The 14,761-nt window shown below is 43.4% G+C and overlaps 1 protein-coding gene across 4 annotated transcripts; it reads left to right on the plus strand.

Annotated features, from left to right (window-relative positions):
- Positions 1–310: 310 nt before the first annotated feature.
- Positions 311–7,043, plus strand: LOC136527543 (uncharacterized). 4 transcript variants are annotated; one of them, XM_066520310.1, is made up of 10 exons: positions 311–501; positions 719–820; positions 915–1,114; positions 1,456–1,637; positions 1,734–1,839; positions 1,925–2,238; positions 2,499–2,825; positions 3,568–3,652; positions 4,285–5,772; positions 6,442–7,043. In XM_066520310.1, exons 2-10 carry the CDS (start codon positions 720–722, stop codon positions 6,615–6,617), a joined length of 2,979 nt encoding a protein of 992 aa, XP_066376407.1. In that variant the 5' UTR covers positions 311–501; position 719; the 3' UTR covers positions 6,618–7,043. The 4 variants fall into 4 exon arrangements, with proteins under 4 accessions (XP_066376407.1, XP_066376409.1, XP_066376408.1 ...); XM_066520312.1 differs by having other exon boundaries at positions 2,511–2,825; XM_066520311.1 differs by having other exon boundaries at positions 1,459–1,637.
- Positions 7,044–14,761: the final 7,718 nt, after the last annotated feature.

Below are 14,761 nucleotides of genomic sequence, written 5' to 3' on the forward strand. Positions count from 1 at the left end.
GGGCAAAGTTTGCGCAGGCAAACTTTGTATAGTGAAGATTCCATACTGTAGCATTTCGTTTGTATCTGTGAATTATTGTCCAAACATTGACTAATTAGACTCAAAAGATTCGTCTTGTAAAGTTAAAATAAACTGTGCAATTAGTTTTTGATTTCGTCTACATTTAGTACTTCATGCATGTATCGTAAGTTTGATGTGACAGAAAATCTTATTTTTACATAGTGCACTTTTCAGGAGTTTGGAAAGGGCTAATCTGTTTTGACGCCTGGGCTAGACACCCGCAAGCACCGAGGCACCGAGCAGCATCGAGGCCTGCTGCCTGCTCATTCGATCTGAGCCAAACTGCCCCGCAGTGCGTTCGCCCCCTTCCTCTTTCTCTTCCCTTTCACCCCGCGTTCGCTCGCGCGCTCTCTCCCGTGGCGACGACTGGGCGGCCGCGCAGCCGCCCTAGCCAGGTGCGGCTCTTCGTCGGGTCCTTCTCCGGCGACGGGCGCCCACCAGGTATGCCCACCCTTTCTCTGCCCGCCCTGCTGCGCGAAATCGAGCACCCAAACCCTAAGTCAAGCTATCTGCCTATTTGTACCCAGATCTGATCTAATTACAAGTGTACACATGTATGGTGCCTACTGATTTCGATTTCTTCTTGTGAAACTTATCGGGTGTACATCTGTACACCCATGTCCTTAACCGGGTCGGCCCTGTGTATCCTCCATGGCAGGATGAAGACGAGGATAGTGTACTCCAGGGATTTTCTTCTGTCGTTTGGCGAGTTGGAGCATTGCAAGAAGCTGCCCCCTGGCTTTGATACAGCGCTTCTTAGGTCACCTTGCCTTGCTTTCTGTTGGTTAGGCCTTTTGCCCAGTGTGGCCGGTGGGATTTCTGTTTGACGATCTTTGCTGTTGCTTCTCCAACAGTGAGCTGCAGGAGCTGTCAGCGGGCGTGCTTGAGAGAAACAAGGGCTACTACAATACATCCCAGGGACGGCCAGACGGGTCGGGGGGAGGATATACTTACTCTTCTCGTGGTGGGAACACTGGAGGGAGGTGGGACACTCGCTCATCTGGATCAAGCGATCGGGATGGGGAGTTACCCGATCGCGAGTCTCAGACACAGGGTAAAATTACTCTTCTGTTCGCGTAACTTTTTTGCATTGGAAATTACGTTCTTAAAGCTGGCAGTCTACGATTTGTCAGTTTAATTGGTTCTCTGTGACCATTTTTGCCTGTGATATGGTATTCATTGTATTGTGGACTTGACTTTCAGAAGCTTTCTAGTCTACACAAGTACATGAGTGCATTGACTTCACCAATAGTAAACCGAGGGAGTTGGAGAACAATCATCTGCATGGTCATATTGTTAATAAATCATGCACATTTACTCCCTGCTGTCCATCCTGTTTATGGACAGATTAGGAAAGTGGACTGCTTATTTTACGTTACTAATGGTGCCATGCAGCAGGGCATGGTGGAAACCAGTACAGACGCAATTGGCAGAACACGGAGCATGATGGCCTACTGGGAAGTGGCGGTTTCCCTAGGCCATCAGGATATGCTGGGCAGTTGTCATCAAAGAATCATGGCAATGCGCCTCAGCTGAACAGGACATCGGAACGCTACCAGCCACCACGTCCTTACAAGGTTGGTGCCTGCATGCATGTACCCTGCCTTCCTTTCATCATCTTAGTGATTGACAATCTTTGAAATTTTCATAAGTATTTCTCACATTAATGACAGGCTGCTCCTTTTTCGCGGAAAGACATTGACTCAATGAATGATGAGACATTTGGGTCTTCTGAATTATCAAATGAGGATAGAGCAGAAGAAGAAAGGAAGCGGAGGGGTCAGATTTTCTCACTGCAACATAAAACATCCTGTTCTTTCCCCACTGCAATCATCTATGCTTTCTCACATTGCCCTATATGCAGCATCTTTTGAGTTGATGAGAAAAGAGCAACACAAAGCAATTCAAGGAAAGAAGAGTGGTCCTGATATCCTGAAGGAGAATCCCAGTGATGATATCATTTCACAGTTACAGACATCTACTGCAAAGGCAAATGCCAAAACTAAAAATGAGAAGTTAGATGGTTCTGCAGTATCCTTGTATCAGGAAGATACCACTAAACCATCTTCAGTTCTACTAGCTCCTGCTGCCAGGCCGCTTGTCCCGCCGGGTTTTGCAACTGCATTTGCGGACAAGAAGCTTCAGCCACAGTCGTCTAACATCGCACATGAGCCGAAGGTGTGTATCTACTTGTCATTTCAATAGCTAATAGAATGCCAGCAATTACACACAAAATCTCCTACCTTGCAGTCGTTTATACCTTTTTTCAGAAATTGTTGTGTTCATTGAAGATAGAACCTTCAGTTCTTGTCTCTGATAGAATCATTTCCTTAGCAAAAGAGGGATAGCCCCACCAATGTTGTAGTGTTACTTAATATGTTTCTACTTTGTAGTTTCATAATGCTACTACTGAGGCTAACATGTTGACTGTTGCACAGCTTGGTGGTCAGCTAGAGGGTGACCAGTCAGCAACAGAGTTCACATCTGAAAGTAAAGAGAAGGGAATTTCCAATAACGTTGCTATTATGGGTCCAAAGCACACGCTTCCAGCTGGTGGTGTTACCTCTTCAGCTGAATTGCCTTCTAGCATTCTGAAAGGGAGCGAGGATTGGGAAGCTGATGTAATGGATAAGTATTCTATTGGAAAAGAAGGCAAATCTAAAAATATTGATCCAGTTAGGAAGGATGATTCAGTATCAATCTTAGAACAGTTCTTTGGCAATGTTTTATCAAAAAGCGGCAGTAACCTACCTACTTATGTTGAGGTACAGCAAGAAATCCTTTTTTGGTCCCGCTTGCTCTTATTTTCCTAACTGTGCAGAAGCCATCTATATTTATGGTTCCATGTTATGTAAGCTACTCCCTTCATTCCAAATTATAAGACGTTTTGGCATTTCTAGGTACATTCCTTTTATTACGTATCTGGACATAGGGTATATCTAATTGCATAGCAAAAGCTATGTATCTAGAAAAGCCAAAACGTCTTATAATTTGGAATAGAGGGAGTATATAATATGAACATTGTCCAACCAGATCTATTGACTACTAATGTGATGTGAACTTATACCTTCACAATTTTATCTGATTTTGTTGCACAGTTCATTTAACTAAAATACAGTTAGGCCTGGGATTTTATTTGTTTTACTTCTCTAATTCAATGATTCTTGTTTATAAGAAAGGATGAGAGTTGAAAGTTGATAATTTTATTTAAAGCATCCATCTTTGTTGTCCTGTGTGTTGATGTGATAGCTTTCTACATAGATTTACTAGTTCAGATGGCCTTGTATGCTCATTATAATCTGTTTTAATAGCATGTGCTGGGTTACAATTTAGAAATGACTATTTTTGTTCCATGTTATGTGCAGTGTGATCTGAATAGAAGAAAACCCCAATTTTGTTTGACATTGAAATATCTGAAAAGAAGGAATCTCCAATTTTGTTCGGAATTGAATTTGAATTAGAGTTACATGGGTCATATGCTTATTATTTCTTTTACATATTATGCAGAACCATCCATTGAAAACTGATGATGACATGATTTCTGCTTCTGTGCCAGAAGCATCCAAATTTGCTCGCTGGTTTCTTGATGAAGGTAATACCGTTTCATAAATTTTACTATCTGATCCCATTATGCCCAACACCTGGTTATCGACTAGTGTTGGTGTTTCTGTTTCGTTTGGTCATCATACCACAAGAACTTACAACAACAACAACAACAACAACAACAACATAGCCTTTCAGTCCCAAGCAAGTTGGGGTAGGCTAGAGTTGAAACCCACCAAGAGCCCCAAGTCACGGTTCAGGCACTTCAATAGCTGCTTTCCAAGTACTCCTATTCAAACATAGATCTCTAGGTATATCCCAAGCTTTCAAATCTCTTTTTATTGCCTTCCCCCATGTCAATTTCGGTCTTCCTCTACCTCTCCTCATATTATTAGCTTGGCTTAGGACTCCACAATGCACTGGTGCCTCTGGAGGTCTCCTTTGGATATGACCAAACCACCTCAACCGATGTTGGATAAGCTTTTCTTCAATTGGTGCTACCTCTAGGCGATCACGTATATCATCGTTCCGAACTCGGTCCATTCTTGTGTGACCGCAAATCCATCGCAACATACGCATTTACAAACAAAAATAAAATTTGAGGACATGTCCCTCGTTGCTTCACAGCTTCCATTTGGTTGTCTGTTCTCTTACTGATTTCATACCTTCTATTTCATGCAGAGTTGAAACCTGCAGAAGACTTATCTTCAAAGAGCCTGCTCTCCATGATTGTCAAAAATGAAAATCCAGGTCCAGAAAATATAGTCCATGCTCCTTTATCTGATGCTGTTGTCCAGAATTTATCGCCAAGAGCACCTATTGATAAACTTGATTCTGGATCAAAGCTTACCTCATTTACATCCCCTACGCCTGCCGATGGAATTCTTGAACAATACATCCATCCTGATATTCCAGAGGCAGTTCCTGTTATGATGACATGTGAGGATCTTGAGCAGACAATGTTAGCACAGGTTAGCAATAGCAGCTCACCTCAGATAAATGCTACAAAGGAGCAACCGACTGTTATGGATGAGCCAGTTGCCATGCAGAAAGTAGCTGTAGATAATCATGCATCACAGCATCTTCTTTCATTGTTGCAAAAAGGAACAGATAATAAGGGAGCACCTTTGCTGGGTTTCCAGAGAGGATCAACTGATGAACCTCAGAGTGTTGGCGCAAATTTAATGGCCAATGGTGGAATATCTGGAAGTGATCCGGTTAACAGTGTTGACAACGTTCCTACTTCTGGGAAGAACTTGACATTGGAAGCGTTATTCGGGGCTGCATTTATGAATGAGCTCCACTCGAAAGATGCACCAATTTCTATTCGAGGATCCACAACTGGTGGTCCTACTGAGTTTGCAAAGACGGGTAAAACTCTATTGTCATCTAGCCATGAAGGATACTACCCTGTTGAACAGACCCTACACTTCAACAATACTAAAGATGCTGCTTTCCCTCGAGAACCAGGTATCGAGCATTCAGCAGTACCTGGTCTAAATCAGGGGAGTGCTAGCTTTGACAAGAAAGGAATGGAAATTCATCTGCCTGAAGAAGATAATTTGTTTACCATGAGTGACTCTCTGCCTGGTCAAAATTCTGATATTTTGGCATCAGTAGGATCCACCAGGGTTGAAGGGCTATTGCCTGAAAAGGCACTTGATGACCTCAGTTATAGGTTTCAACGGCTTGTGCCTGGAGATGCAGAACACATTCAAGTACTTGGTCCTGATGCACCTGGATCTCATCCTCGTGACCATCGTTATCAGGTGGATTCTCAGAATCTGTATCATCTTCTACAGGGTAGGCCTCCTATGATGGCACCTCGCCCTATGATGGATCACATTGTTAATAGGAAACAGCCAGCTTCATTTGATATGCAACAATCGATACACCATGATTCTCACCGTTCTTTCCCATCTAATGTGAATCCTATCCATCATAATCTTCATGGGCCAGGGGTCCCTCACTTGGACCCGAATGCACATATTATGCTACAACACTTGTCCATGCCTGGAAGATTTCCTCCAGAAGGCTTGCCAAGAGGTGTCCCGCCATCTCAGCCTGTGCCTCACATGGCTGGTTATAGACCTGAGATGGGCAGTGTAAATAATTTCCATATGCACCCTCGCCAGCCCAACTATGGAGAGTTTGGATTGATGATGCCAGGTGAGTCTCAATTGTCCTAATTTATATGTTTTATTTACTAGCAGATATTACTTGTCATTACTCCCTCCATACTAAAAAATAAAGTCGTTTTGGACAGCGACACGGTCTCCAAAGTATTACTTTGACTTCTTGTTTTTATAAAAATATTTATCAAAAAGTGATATATGTATATTTTTATGAAAGTATTTTTTAAGACAAATCTATTTATATGGCTTTCACATTTCCAAACTCAACAACTTAAAAGTTATTCATGATTTATATTCCCAATGTTTGACGCCTTGTCCAAAACGACTTTATTTTTTAGTATGGAGGGAGTATTTGCAAATTCTGACATGCCATATATCTGATATCCCTGATCGCAGTGTAGAAAACTTTACTAGTTCACATTGACTTGCAATTCTCCTAATTGAAGTTAGACAGCACAGTTTGGTTTCCATGATACCACTCTGCTTATTTTAGGCATTAAGATTTTCATTTGGAGTTGGCTGACATCTCCATAATACCATCATCTTAACTTACTGTCAATGAGACTAAGATTTTTGTTTGAACTTATCCTTGTTGTGTTTGATACATTCAACTTTTTTTTGTGGTGTTTTCTCTTAATTTCTGCAATTTTGGACATGCTATTTACTAATCTGTAGTTTATTTGTTCTTACCATTACTGTTTAGGCCCATCAGGCTCAGAGGTGAGAGGCAATCATCCAGAGGCATTTGAAAGGTTGATCCAGATGGAGATGTCGGCCAGATCGAAGCAACAGCAGGTGCACCACCCAGCAATGGCTGGAGGCCGCGTACCTAGTGGGATGTATGGGCATGAGCTTGATGCGAAGTTAAGATACAGATGATGGATGCACGGATGCTTCGTTCCATACAGAGGACCCGGAGGTGTGGTTTGTTGTATGTGCGTGCCTGCGTGGTCACTCTTTGCCCAGACATTGTATTGTTTCTGTTAACATGGTTTAGCATCAGCCATCGCTCGCAGCTGATTGGAGGGTCTGTCTCACTTGTAGGGTTGTAGCATGTATGTACATGTGAACGGGTGATGGAATGGAGTGGGTCTATGATCTGTAGGAGCGGCAAGTCTACCGGGAAAAGGGGATAGGATGGTGTGCTGAGTGAAAGGCATGGTGTCGCCGTCTTAGCAGCCACCTGTGTAATGATAATGATGCTTTCTGTGTACTGTGTCTGACGACTACCCAATTTCCATTTTGTATAAACGCTGTTCTGCAAAAGGAAAGAAAAAACTGAACCAGATTAACATATTTGCGACAGTGCCCAGTTGGTCCTGCAACTTGAACTTGTTTGAAAGTAAATGACCACGCGTCCGACCGAGATGTCCATGGGGCAGGTAGCACTGCTTGAAACGTTTTAATGAAAGGAAAGGTTGCCTGCAGGAATTTTGCTCATCCTAGAGAAATTGATTTGTTTCACGCTCGAGATACCCTATGCAGAACAGACACCGGACATTGGCCCTGGTTACTCGACACTACCCAATAACTCACACTCTCGCAAAGCCCCAATCCTGTAGTGACGTTACTTTGTGCTAGGTCCGGACGTTCGAGCTTCGCTTGCACTCCGCCCCCGCAGCATCTGCACCCCCGCCTGACCCCATGTGGCATTTGCGCCTCGCTCAACCCCTCACGTCCCCTCTAGCAACTGCATTGCAACATGTGCAACACCTGATCTATTTTTTTAAACATCGAGATGCAACACTTGTAACATACGTTTAAAGACGGATAAAACACTTGAAACATGCTTCTGACACACTTGAAAAAAACACACCTAAAAAACGCTTGAAAACCATTGCAAACATACGCAACATTTAGATAAAACACTTACAACATATGTGTGAAACATATGCAACATCCAAATAAACACACTTGCAACATACGTCTTAAAACACAGATGAAACATTGGGAACAAACGCTTGTAACTTACATATACAACCATTGCAATATATGTAACATCCCCAGTTTACTTTTACAACATCCGTATGAAACACTTGCAACATACCTCTGAAACATCGGAAACACTTGAAACATACACTTGCAATATGTACTTTTAGCGCAACATCTCCTTGATGCTTGGGAGAACGGAGGCTCGTCGGCGTGTCGGAGGCAGCGGCCCGACGGCGCTTGTAGGCGGCGGCGCCGGCGGCGGTGGCTCCGGAACATGGCGGGGAGGCAGCGGCCGCACTATTGGGAGAGGGCAGCCGTGCGCCGCGCCGTCCTACAACAACGCTTGGTGGTCGTCCCCGAGAACTAGCAGGTCGCCGAGGCCCATGGCATCGAATGCCCAGAGGAGGAAGTGACGGATGTACCCCAGCAACAGGAGGAGGTGAAGCAGCTGCTTCGGAAGCACCAACTCCGAGTAGCCCACTGGGAAACCCACGTCGACAGCGACTAGGGCAACATTTGTCCAGATTTGTTGACTTCCCTTAGCGTGTCCGTGCCTCTTGACTTGCGACGGTGCTGGGCATTGCCCCTGGAGCAGATAGGAACGAGTGGACGAGAGGATTGAAGCGACTGGACGAGAGATTTTTTTTTAGAAACTCCTGAGCGGATAGGAGAGGATAGTTGGGCTGGCGTCGCGACCCACCAAGGGGCGTCCAGGTGGACGGACGCCCGCACCGCAGCATTACCGTTTAGATAATGAGTTTTCCCCCTAAATAAACACTTCATATCTGATATTTTAGATGCAAGATGTTTCTGCTTTCTAGTTTAGTCTATAAACATGGTTTAGTACAATAGAATACTACATCATGTCTGTTCTTTATCAATCCCACCATGAAGCATGTGCCTAGGGTGTATATTTTTTACACTTAGGCCCCATTTGAAGTGCGGGAAACTTTCATGTTCGTAGTGAAAATAAACTGATTTCTATGGTATTTCTGTATGGTTCATGTGAATTTCCTGCGTTCTTATGGGTCAAAAAAATACCAAATCAGTGAAATTTGAAGCTGTTTTTTTTTCCCCAGAAGCAGCTGCTTCCGCCTGCTTTAACTTTCATAGCACCTTGATACTGCTTTTGACTTTTGGCTTATAGATAAAAAAAAAGATAAGCAGAGTATAAGAAACATAAAGAGACAAAATAAAAAAGGTCGCAAGAGGGCTTGTAGCTGGGAAATACTTCTTTGCTCTATGCATAAGCGTCGCAAGTTGTCCTTAAAGAGCAACTTGAAGGCTCCTATCGAGGGATCAATAGCATTGAAGATGAAACTGTTTCTTGCCGTTCAAATCAACAAACCCACTAAAATGATAATTTCCATGAAGAAGGGAACGCTAGCTGACTCTTGAAGCTGACTAGAATCTCAAATGGGTTAGCTGGACTAGGCAGTAGGCACCTGAATGTTTAAGAATAATCCCCAGCAAGCTTGGAGCAGGAATAAGTGTTTCAGAGATTCTTCTCTGCCATCTGAACATAAAACACAAGCATAAGATGAGAGATCCATGCTCCTTCTTAACTATTCTCTTGTGCTTAGCCTATCTTTAAACAATAACCAAAAAGAACACTTTGTGTTTATGACTTCCAGAGCCATTTGAAAGCAGTCGGAACTTCCGTGTGACTAATTAAATGTTAGTAAGCTCAGGCCGAAGAGTAGATATATATTAGAACTACAAATATAGGTCCCGAAGACATTACCAAATTATATTGTTTTGACTTTTCTAGTTATGTAGCTTTTAATATACACCTAGATATATGATATGTCTAGATACATAATAAAAGTTGTGTATCTAGAAAAGTCAATACAACCTATAAATTAGATCAGATGGAGTACTTTTTTATGGCTAGAGGGAGTAAAACATTGGCCAGGTCTAATGTATATGTTTTTTTCCGACCATACTTAGCATGTACTCCCTCTGTCCCGCTTTGACTGACGTTTTAGCGTTTAACCGGTGCAGCAAAGAATCTATTTGGCCTTGTTCGGCTTACCCCATATTCAGCTTGTTCGGCTTCTTTTTTTCAGCCGGAACAGTATTTTCCTCTTACAACAATTTAGCCAAAACAGTGTTTTCAGCCAAGTTTCAGACCAGCGAACAGGGTCAATGTGTCACATAGGTGTGTCCAGGTGCATTCAATGAACTGTGAATGTAGACGATGTGCTTCACTGGCCAAAACGACAGTCAAAGCGGGACAGGGGAGTATATCATTAAGAAGAGGTCTAATGTATATGCAAATGTAAATATGCATACACGCAGCTAATCGATTGGTCGACCTGAATGGTTGTATATATCGTCAACGACGTAGTGCGACGTCGATCGCTAGACGGTCCGGTCCATACCATTGATTGCTGTGTTGTTTACCCGTAACCGTAACCCCCCAAAAATAAATGGTTCAAGAAACGATTGGCTCCCTGTTGTAATTACGTGGATCCCTATGCTCGAACAGATCGATATAATGCTCATGCAATTACGCGAACAATGTCTCTTGACCAAAATATTGAGCGACGCTGTCAGACGAAGGAAATGGCAAGGCCTCGAGGGCAATGCAGTAATCTGACTGACGTCATCAAATTCTTTTCTGGTGAAAAATAAATAAAAGAGAAAAGGATCCAAGAAACGACGTCGCCATGCCTGAAGCCTGCATGGCTACTCGCCAGCTAGAGATTGTGACAGCGCACAGCCACGCACGCGCGTACGCCACTCGGCGGCCGCCCACATTTTAGAATCGCCCGGGAAATTTCACCACCACCACCGTTGAGGCGTTTACATTGGCTTATTGCCTCTCCGGTTCTCCGTCACGTACTGTATATAAATATTGTATATACTGAAATTGCTCAAAAAAAATATGTATATACTGAACTATATATATATGCATCACATACCAATCGATTGTTTGGATCCAAGTGAAAGCTGTAAGCCTGTAATCCGGGAAACGTAGCGCGCGCACACACATGGAGAGGTCGATGAGGCTACGACATTTGCTCGCGGCCACGGCTCTCTTCTCTTCGCTCATGCTCCGGGGAGCGCCGGCAGTGGCAGCGGAGGCGACGGCAACCGCGACGGCAAAGGTGCCGGTGGGCGTCGTGCTGGACCTCGCGAGCCACGCCGCCGGCAGGAAGAGCCTCGCCGCCATTTCCATGGCGCTGGAGGACTTCTACGTGAATCGCCCCACGCGGGTGGACCTGCACGTCAGGGACTCACGCGGAGATCCTGCCACGGCAGCGCTTGCTGGTAAATTTAACCTTTTTATTTTCTATACCCGAAATATTAGCAGAAAACTAGGACGTGTTTAGTTTGTGAATTTGTGATCCATAGAAAAACCCAACAAAATTTCACCTTAACTTTTAATCATAAATAAATGATATTTTCAACAGTGAGTTACTACTGCAGGGCGGCTGAAAACCATTTGTAGAAATGTATGTGAATCTCTAGATATTAGCGATTTTCATAATTTTAAAATCAGACCACAAAAAACAGCAAAAAAATTGTTTTAATTCGGGAGAGCAACCCCTCAAGGTGCTTTCACGTACTAGTACGCGTCAAAATCACTAGTGACTAAGTGACTAAAATCACTAGTGAGTAGGTGACTGATATAATACTTCTGCATTCACCTTAGTAAATATTGTAATACATATTTGAGATTCTAAATAAATTTAAATAAAAAAATAAACCTGAAAGTTTTGGGATCTCTTCGAGTACTACAATTTTGGTTTAGGTTATTTTCTCCATCGAAAATCATTTGAATAATTCAAAAAATATGAATTTCAAAATTATTAATCTTAAAACATAACATATTGTCCTAAATGACTTTAAATGAAAAAAAAATCATTAGCCACAAAGATGCACATCTCTTTGAGTGCTACAAGTTGGGTTTAGGTCGTTTCTCTATCGGAGGTACTTTAAAAATTTCAAAATCTAAAATTTTTAAATAGACTTTTTTGGTACTAAATTATTTCATGAAAGGCAGTCAATTATAGAGTTGTTGATACCTTCGAGTACTACAATTTTTGTTTAGGTTGTTTCTCCATAGGAGGCCATTTCAAAAATTTAAAGTATTGAATTCTAGATTTTGAAAACTTAAAACAAAATTTTTGATCCTTAAATGATTTTGGATGTAGAAGTTGATCTACAAAGTTGTAGATCTCTTTGAGTACTAAAATTTTGATATAAGGTTTAGCTTTATGCAACTTAATTTAGAAAAAAGTTAATTTTAGTGTACTCCATCTATTTTTAGCAGCCAGCGGGCCAATATGCCAACCGCCTCTAGTTTCTACTTTCTAGAGAGTAGAGATGGCTAGAATTTCAACCGCTTCTAGAAATGTCTTCATTTCAAGAGACGCTTGCTATTTTTATATGCGTGGCTCCGCCCGTGAGAGCTGGGACTTGCACTTGACCATGCCATTCGAGAATGTACCGTGGCGCTGCCTTTTTAGCACGAACCAAAGCATGTCCCGACACTGACGCAAAATATTTTGGGCCATGCTGTGTCTAGGATCTTGGCACGATGGGCTGCACGGCTCGACCTGTATTTTAGGCTATGCTTGGACGCGGCCGACATAAAAATAACACGTAAGCACACTGACAACACTATAGAACAATTTTCTAGTGTTTTATCTTATCTAATTCTTAAATGAATTATGAAAATCACATAAACTATCGAGAGAATGGTATATATTTTGTATGTCACAAGCGAACAAAGAAAACTAGCAAATATATTTTTACGACCGTGCTTTGGCTGACATGACACGTAGACGTGCTAGCATGCCATGAAGTAAAAACTTACCGTGCCATATCGGTACGGGCCTGACTTGCCTCGCATGCCTAGGGATTATGATTCAAAGTAGCACGAAGCATAAGAGGGTCATCCTGTGCCGGCATAATACGGCCTAAAGTCTCACCTCTAGCTCTGGCTTTGACTTCTTCGGCGCTTGCCATGGAGTGTTTGGTACTAGCTAGAAAACAGTTTCTCCTCTTGAAGTGTTCGGTACGGCTTATCCACAAAAAGCTGCTGCATGCAGGAGCCCAAGCTGAAGCTGTGACAAGAGCCACGGAAACATGGCTTCTTCTGGCTCCACCTCACAAACTTGATATAAATTATTAAAAACTGACATGAAGTCTTTTTGCCATACCTTTACAAAACGGCTTTAGCTCCATCAGACAAACTACTCCATAAGAGGAGCAGAAGTAAAAAAAAAACTTTTTTTTTGAACATGTCATTTTACACGTATTTCGTTAGGATTGATAGAATGTTAGTTACAAGTCAAGCAACAGGCACCGGCATAAACCGCATGTGAGACGCAGACAACAACACATGTCAGCCACTTATAGCTAATTAAACTCTCTCATCACATCGTATTTCCTATTTCCTATCCCAGGCTCCATCCAAACGCAGAGGAGCCGGCACACTTCTAAACTGATCCTGGCCGTTGCCACCTCTTCTTTAGGCCCTGTTTGGTTAGATGAGACTAGAGACCAGTGAACTCATTTTAGTTTTAAATAGTTCTTACTTTGCTAAATAAAGGAATTACCAGAGAACTAAAGTGGGTTTGGGTTATAGTCCTTGAAGGGTGGCTATTTGGGACTAATGGCCCAAGTTGACACCCTATGCCCCTCCCTCTCTCCTCTTTATTGCATCGGGACCATCCCCACCCAAGTTGACCTTGGCCGCGCCGCAGCGAGCGTGGACTCATCCCGCCGCCGTGCGTGAGCAGGCGCCACTGTGCCGTCGGTTTGGCCACCCTTCCCACCCGCACGGCTCCGGTTGCGAGCAGCAGCAACCGTCTTCTTGGCCTCTGTCCAGAGGAAGAAGAAGAGTATTTTAGTCTTTGTTCAGCAGCTTTAATACCATTTAGTCTCTTTTAGTTCCTCAAATCAATCAGAAGACTAAAGTTTAGTTCCTATTTTAGTCTCTAGTGGTCCTTAGAGAACCAAGAGCAGGTAAAGTTTAAACTCTATCGACTTTGGGGGCTTGGTGGGCTTGGGCCGTTCGATTTTTTTTTGAACTTTGGGCCGTTCGATTTGTCAACTCAACGAAGAATTTGGTGGTGGAAAAAGTTCACATTACATCCCTCAACTTTCGTGAAAGTCCGTTTTTCCTCTCTGAACTCCAAAACAGGGCAAAACACCTCCTTAACTTTTAAAACAGTTCATCTTACCTGATATGAACCCGCTAGGGTTTATGGACGATCTTTCGATGAGAGGCGCGAGATCACTCGATTTGGTGGATGGAGATGACGTTCACGGCCCGACTACGGCCTTCCAAGACCGCGCCTTAGCAACCGATACACCACCTCCAAAGGCCGTCACGATCTTGTGGAGCGCGACAACCAGCCACTAGGGCTCCCGTCCTGCAAGCAATCGAAGAACTAGCAAGAACAAGGAAACAAGCACTGAATTTGCAAGATGGAATTGAAAGCCTCAAACTGAATCTTATTTTGAGTGGGGTTCCGAAGACAAGGAGACGGGCGGCTGGATCAGCACGCGCGCCTACAAGCAAGTAGCAAAGGCTAAACTTGATCTAAACAAAACCCAAGTGTTCCTGGTGGCGGCTAAGGGGTATATGACGTGTGGAGGACGACCACAAGAGAGTTTGGGTCGTGCTCCAACCCTAGGACACGTCCCTACTGGACTCTAAACGATACAAGCCCATTGGGCTAACTTAAGGTGGCGCAGCACCCTGGACAGAATAGACCTCTCGGTGATTTTTGGGCTGTTGACGCATTTTATGAGCAGGTATGAGTATGAGGTCAGATCCATATGAAAGTAGACTTTATTAGCTTTCCAACAAGTCCAGAATCACCCCAATCCGACTCCGTATGTAACCGTGGCGACCGTCGTAAGTTGGAGGTGTGCTGCAGTCCGAATCCAGCCTACGCGAGTCCTTTTCCCTTTCGGTCTTCTCCTTGATTCCTAATCAAAACAAGAGTGCACGTGTCTCCAAGATCTAAACAGGATGGACAAGAGCTCAAGAAGGAACTCACTTGATGATTAAGTGTTCGAGCACGAGCACGGGTAATAGGACCAGCAGGTGTCGGCGTGGACGGCGT

The sequence above is a fragment of the Miscanthus floridulus genome, chromosome 19 (assembly GCF_019320115.1).
Source record: "Miscanthus floridulus cultivar M001 chromosome 19, ASM1932011v1, whole genome shotgun sequence".
NCBI lineage: Eukaryota > Viridiplantae > Streptophyta > Magnoliopsida > Poales > Poaceae > Miscanthus > Miscanthus floridulus.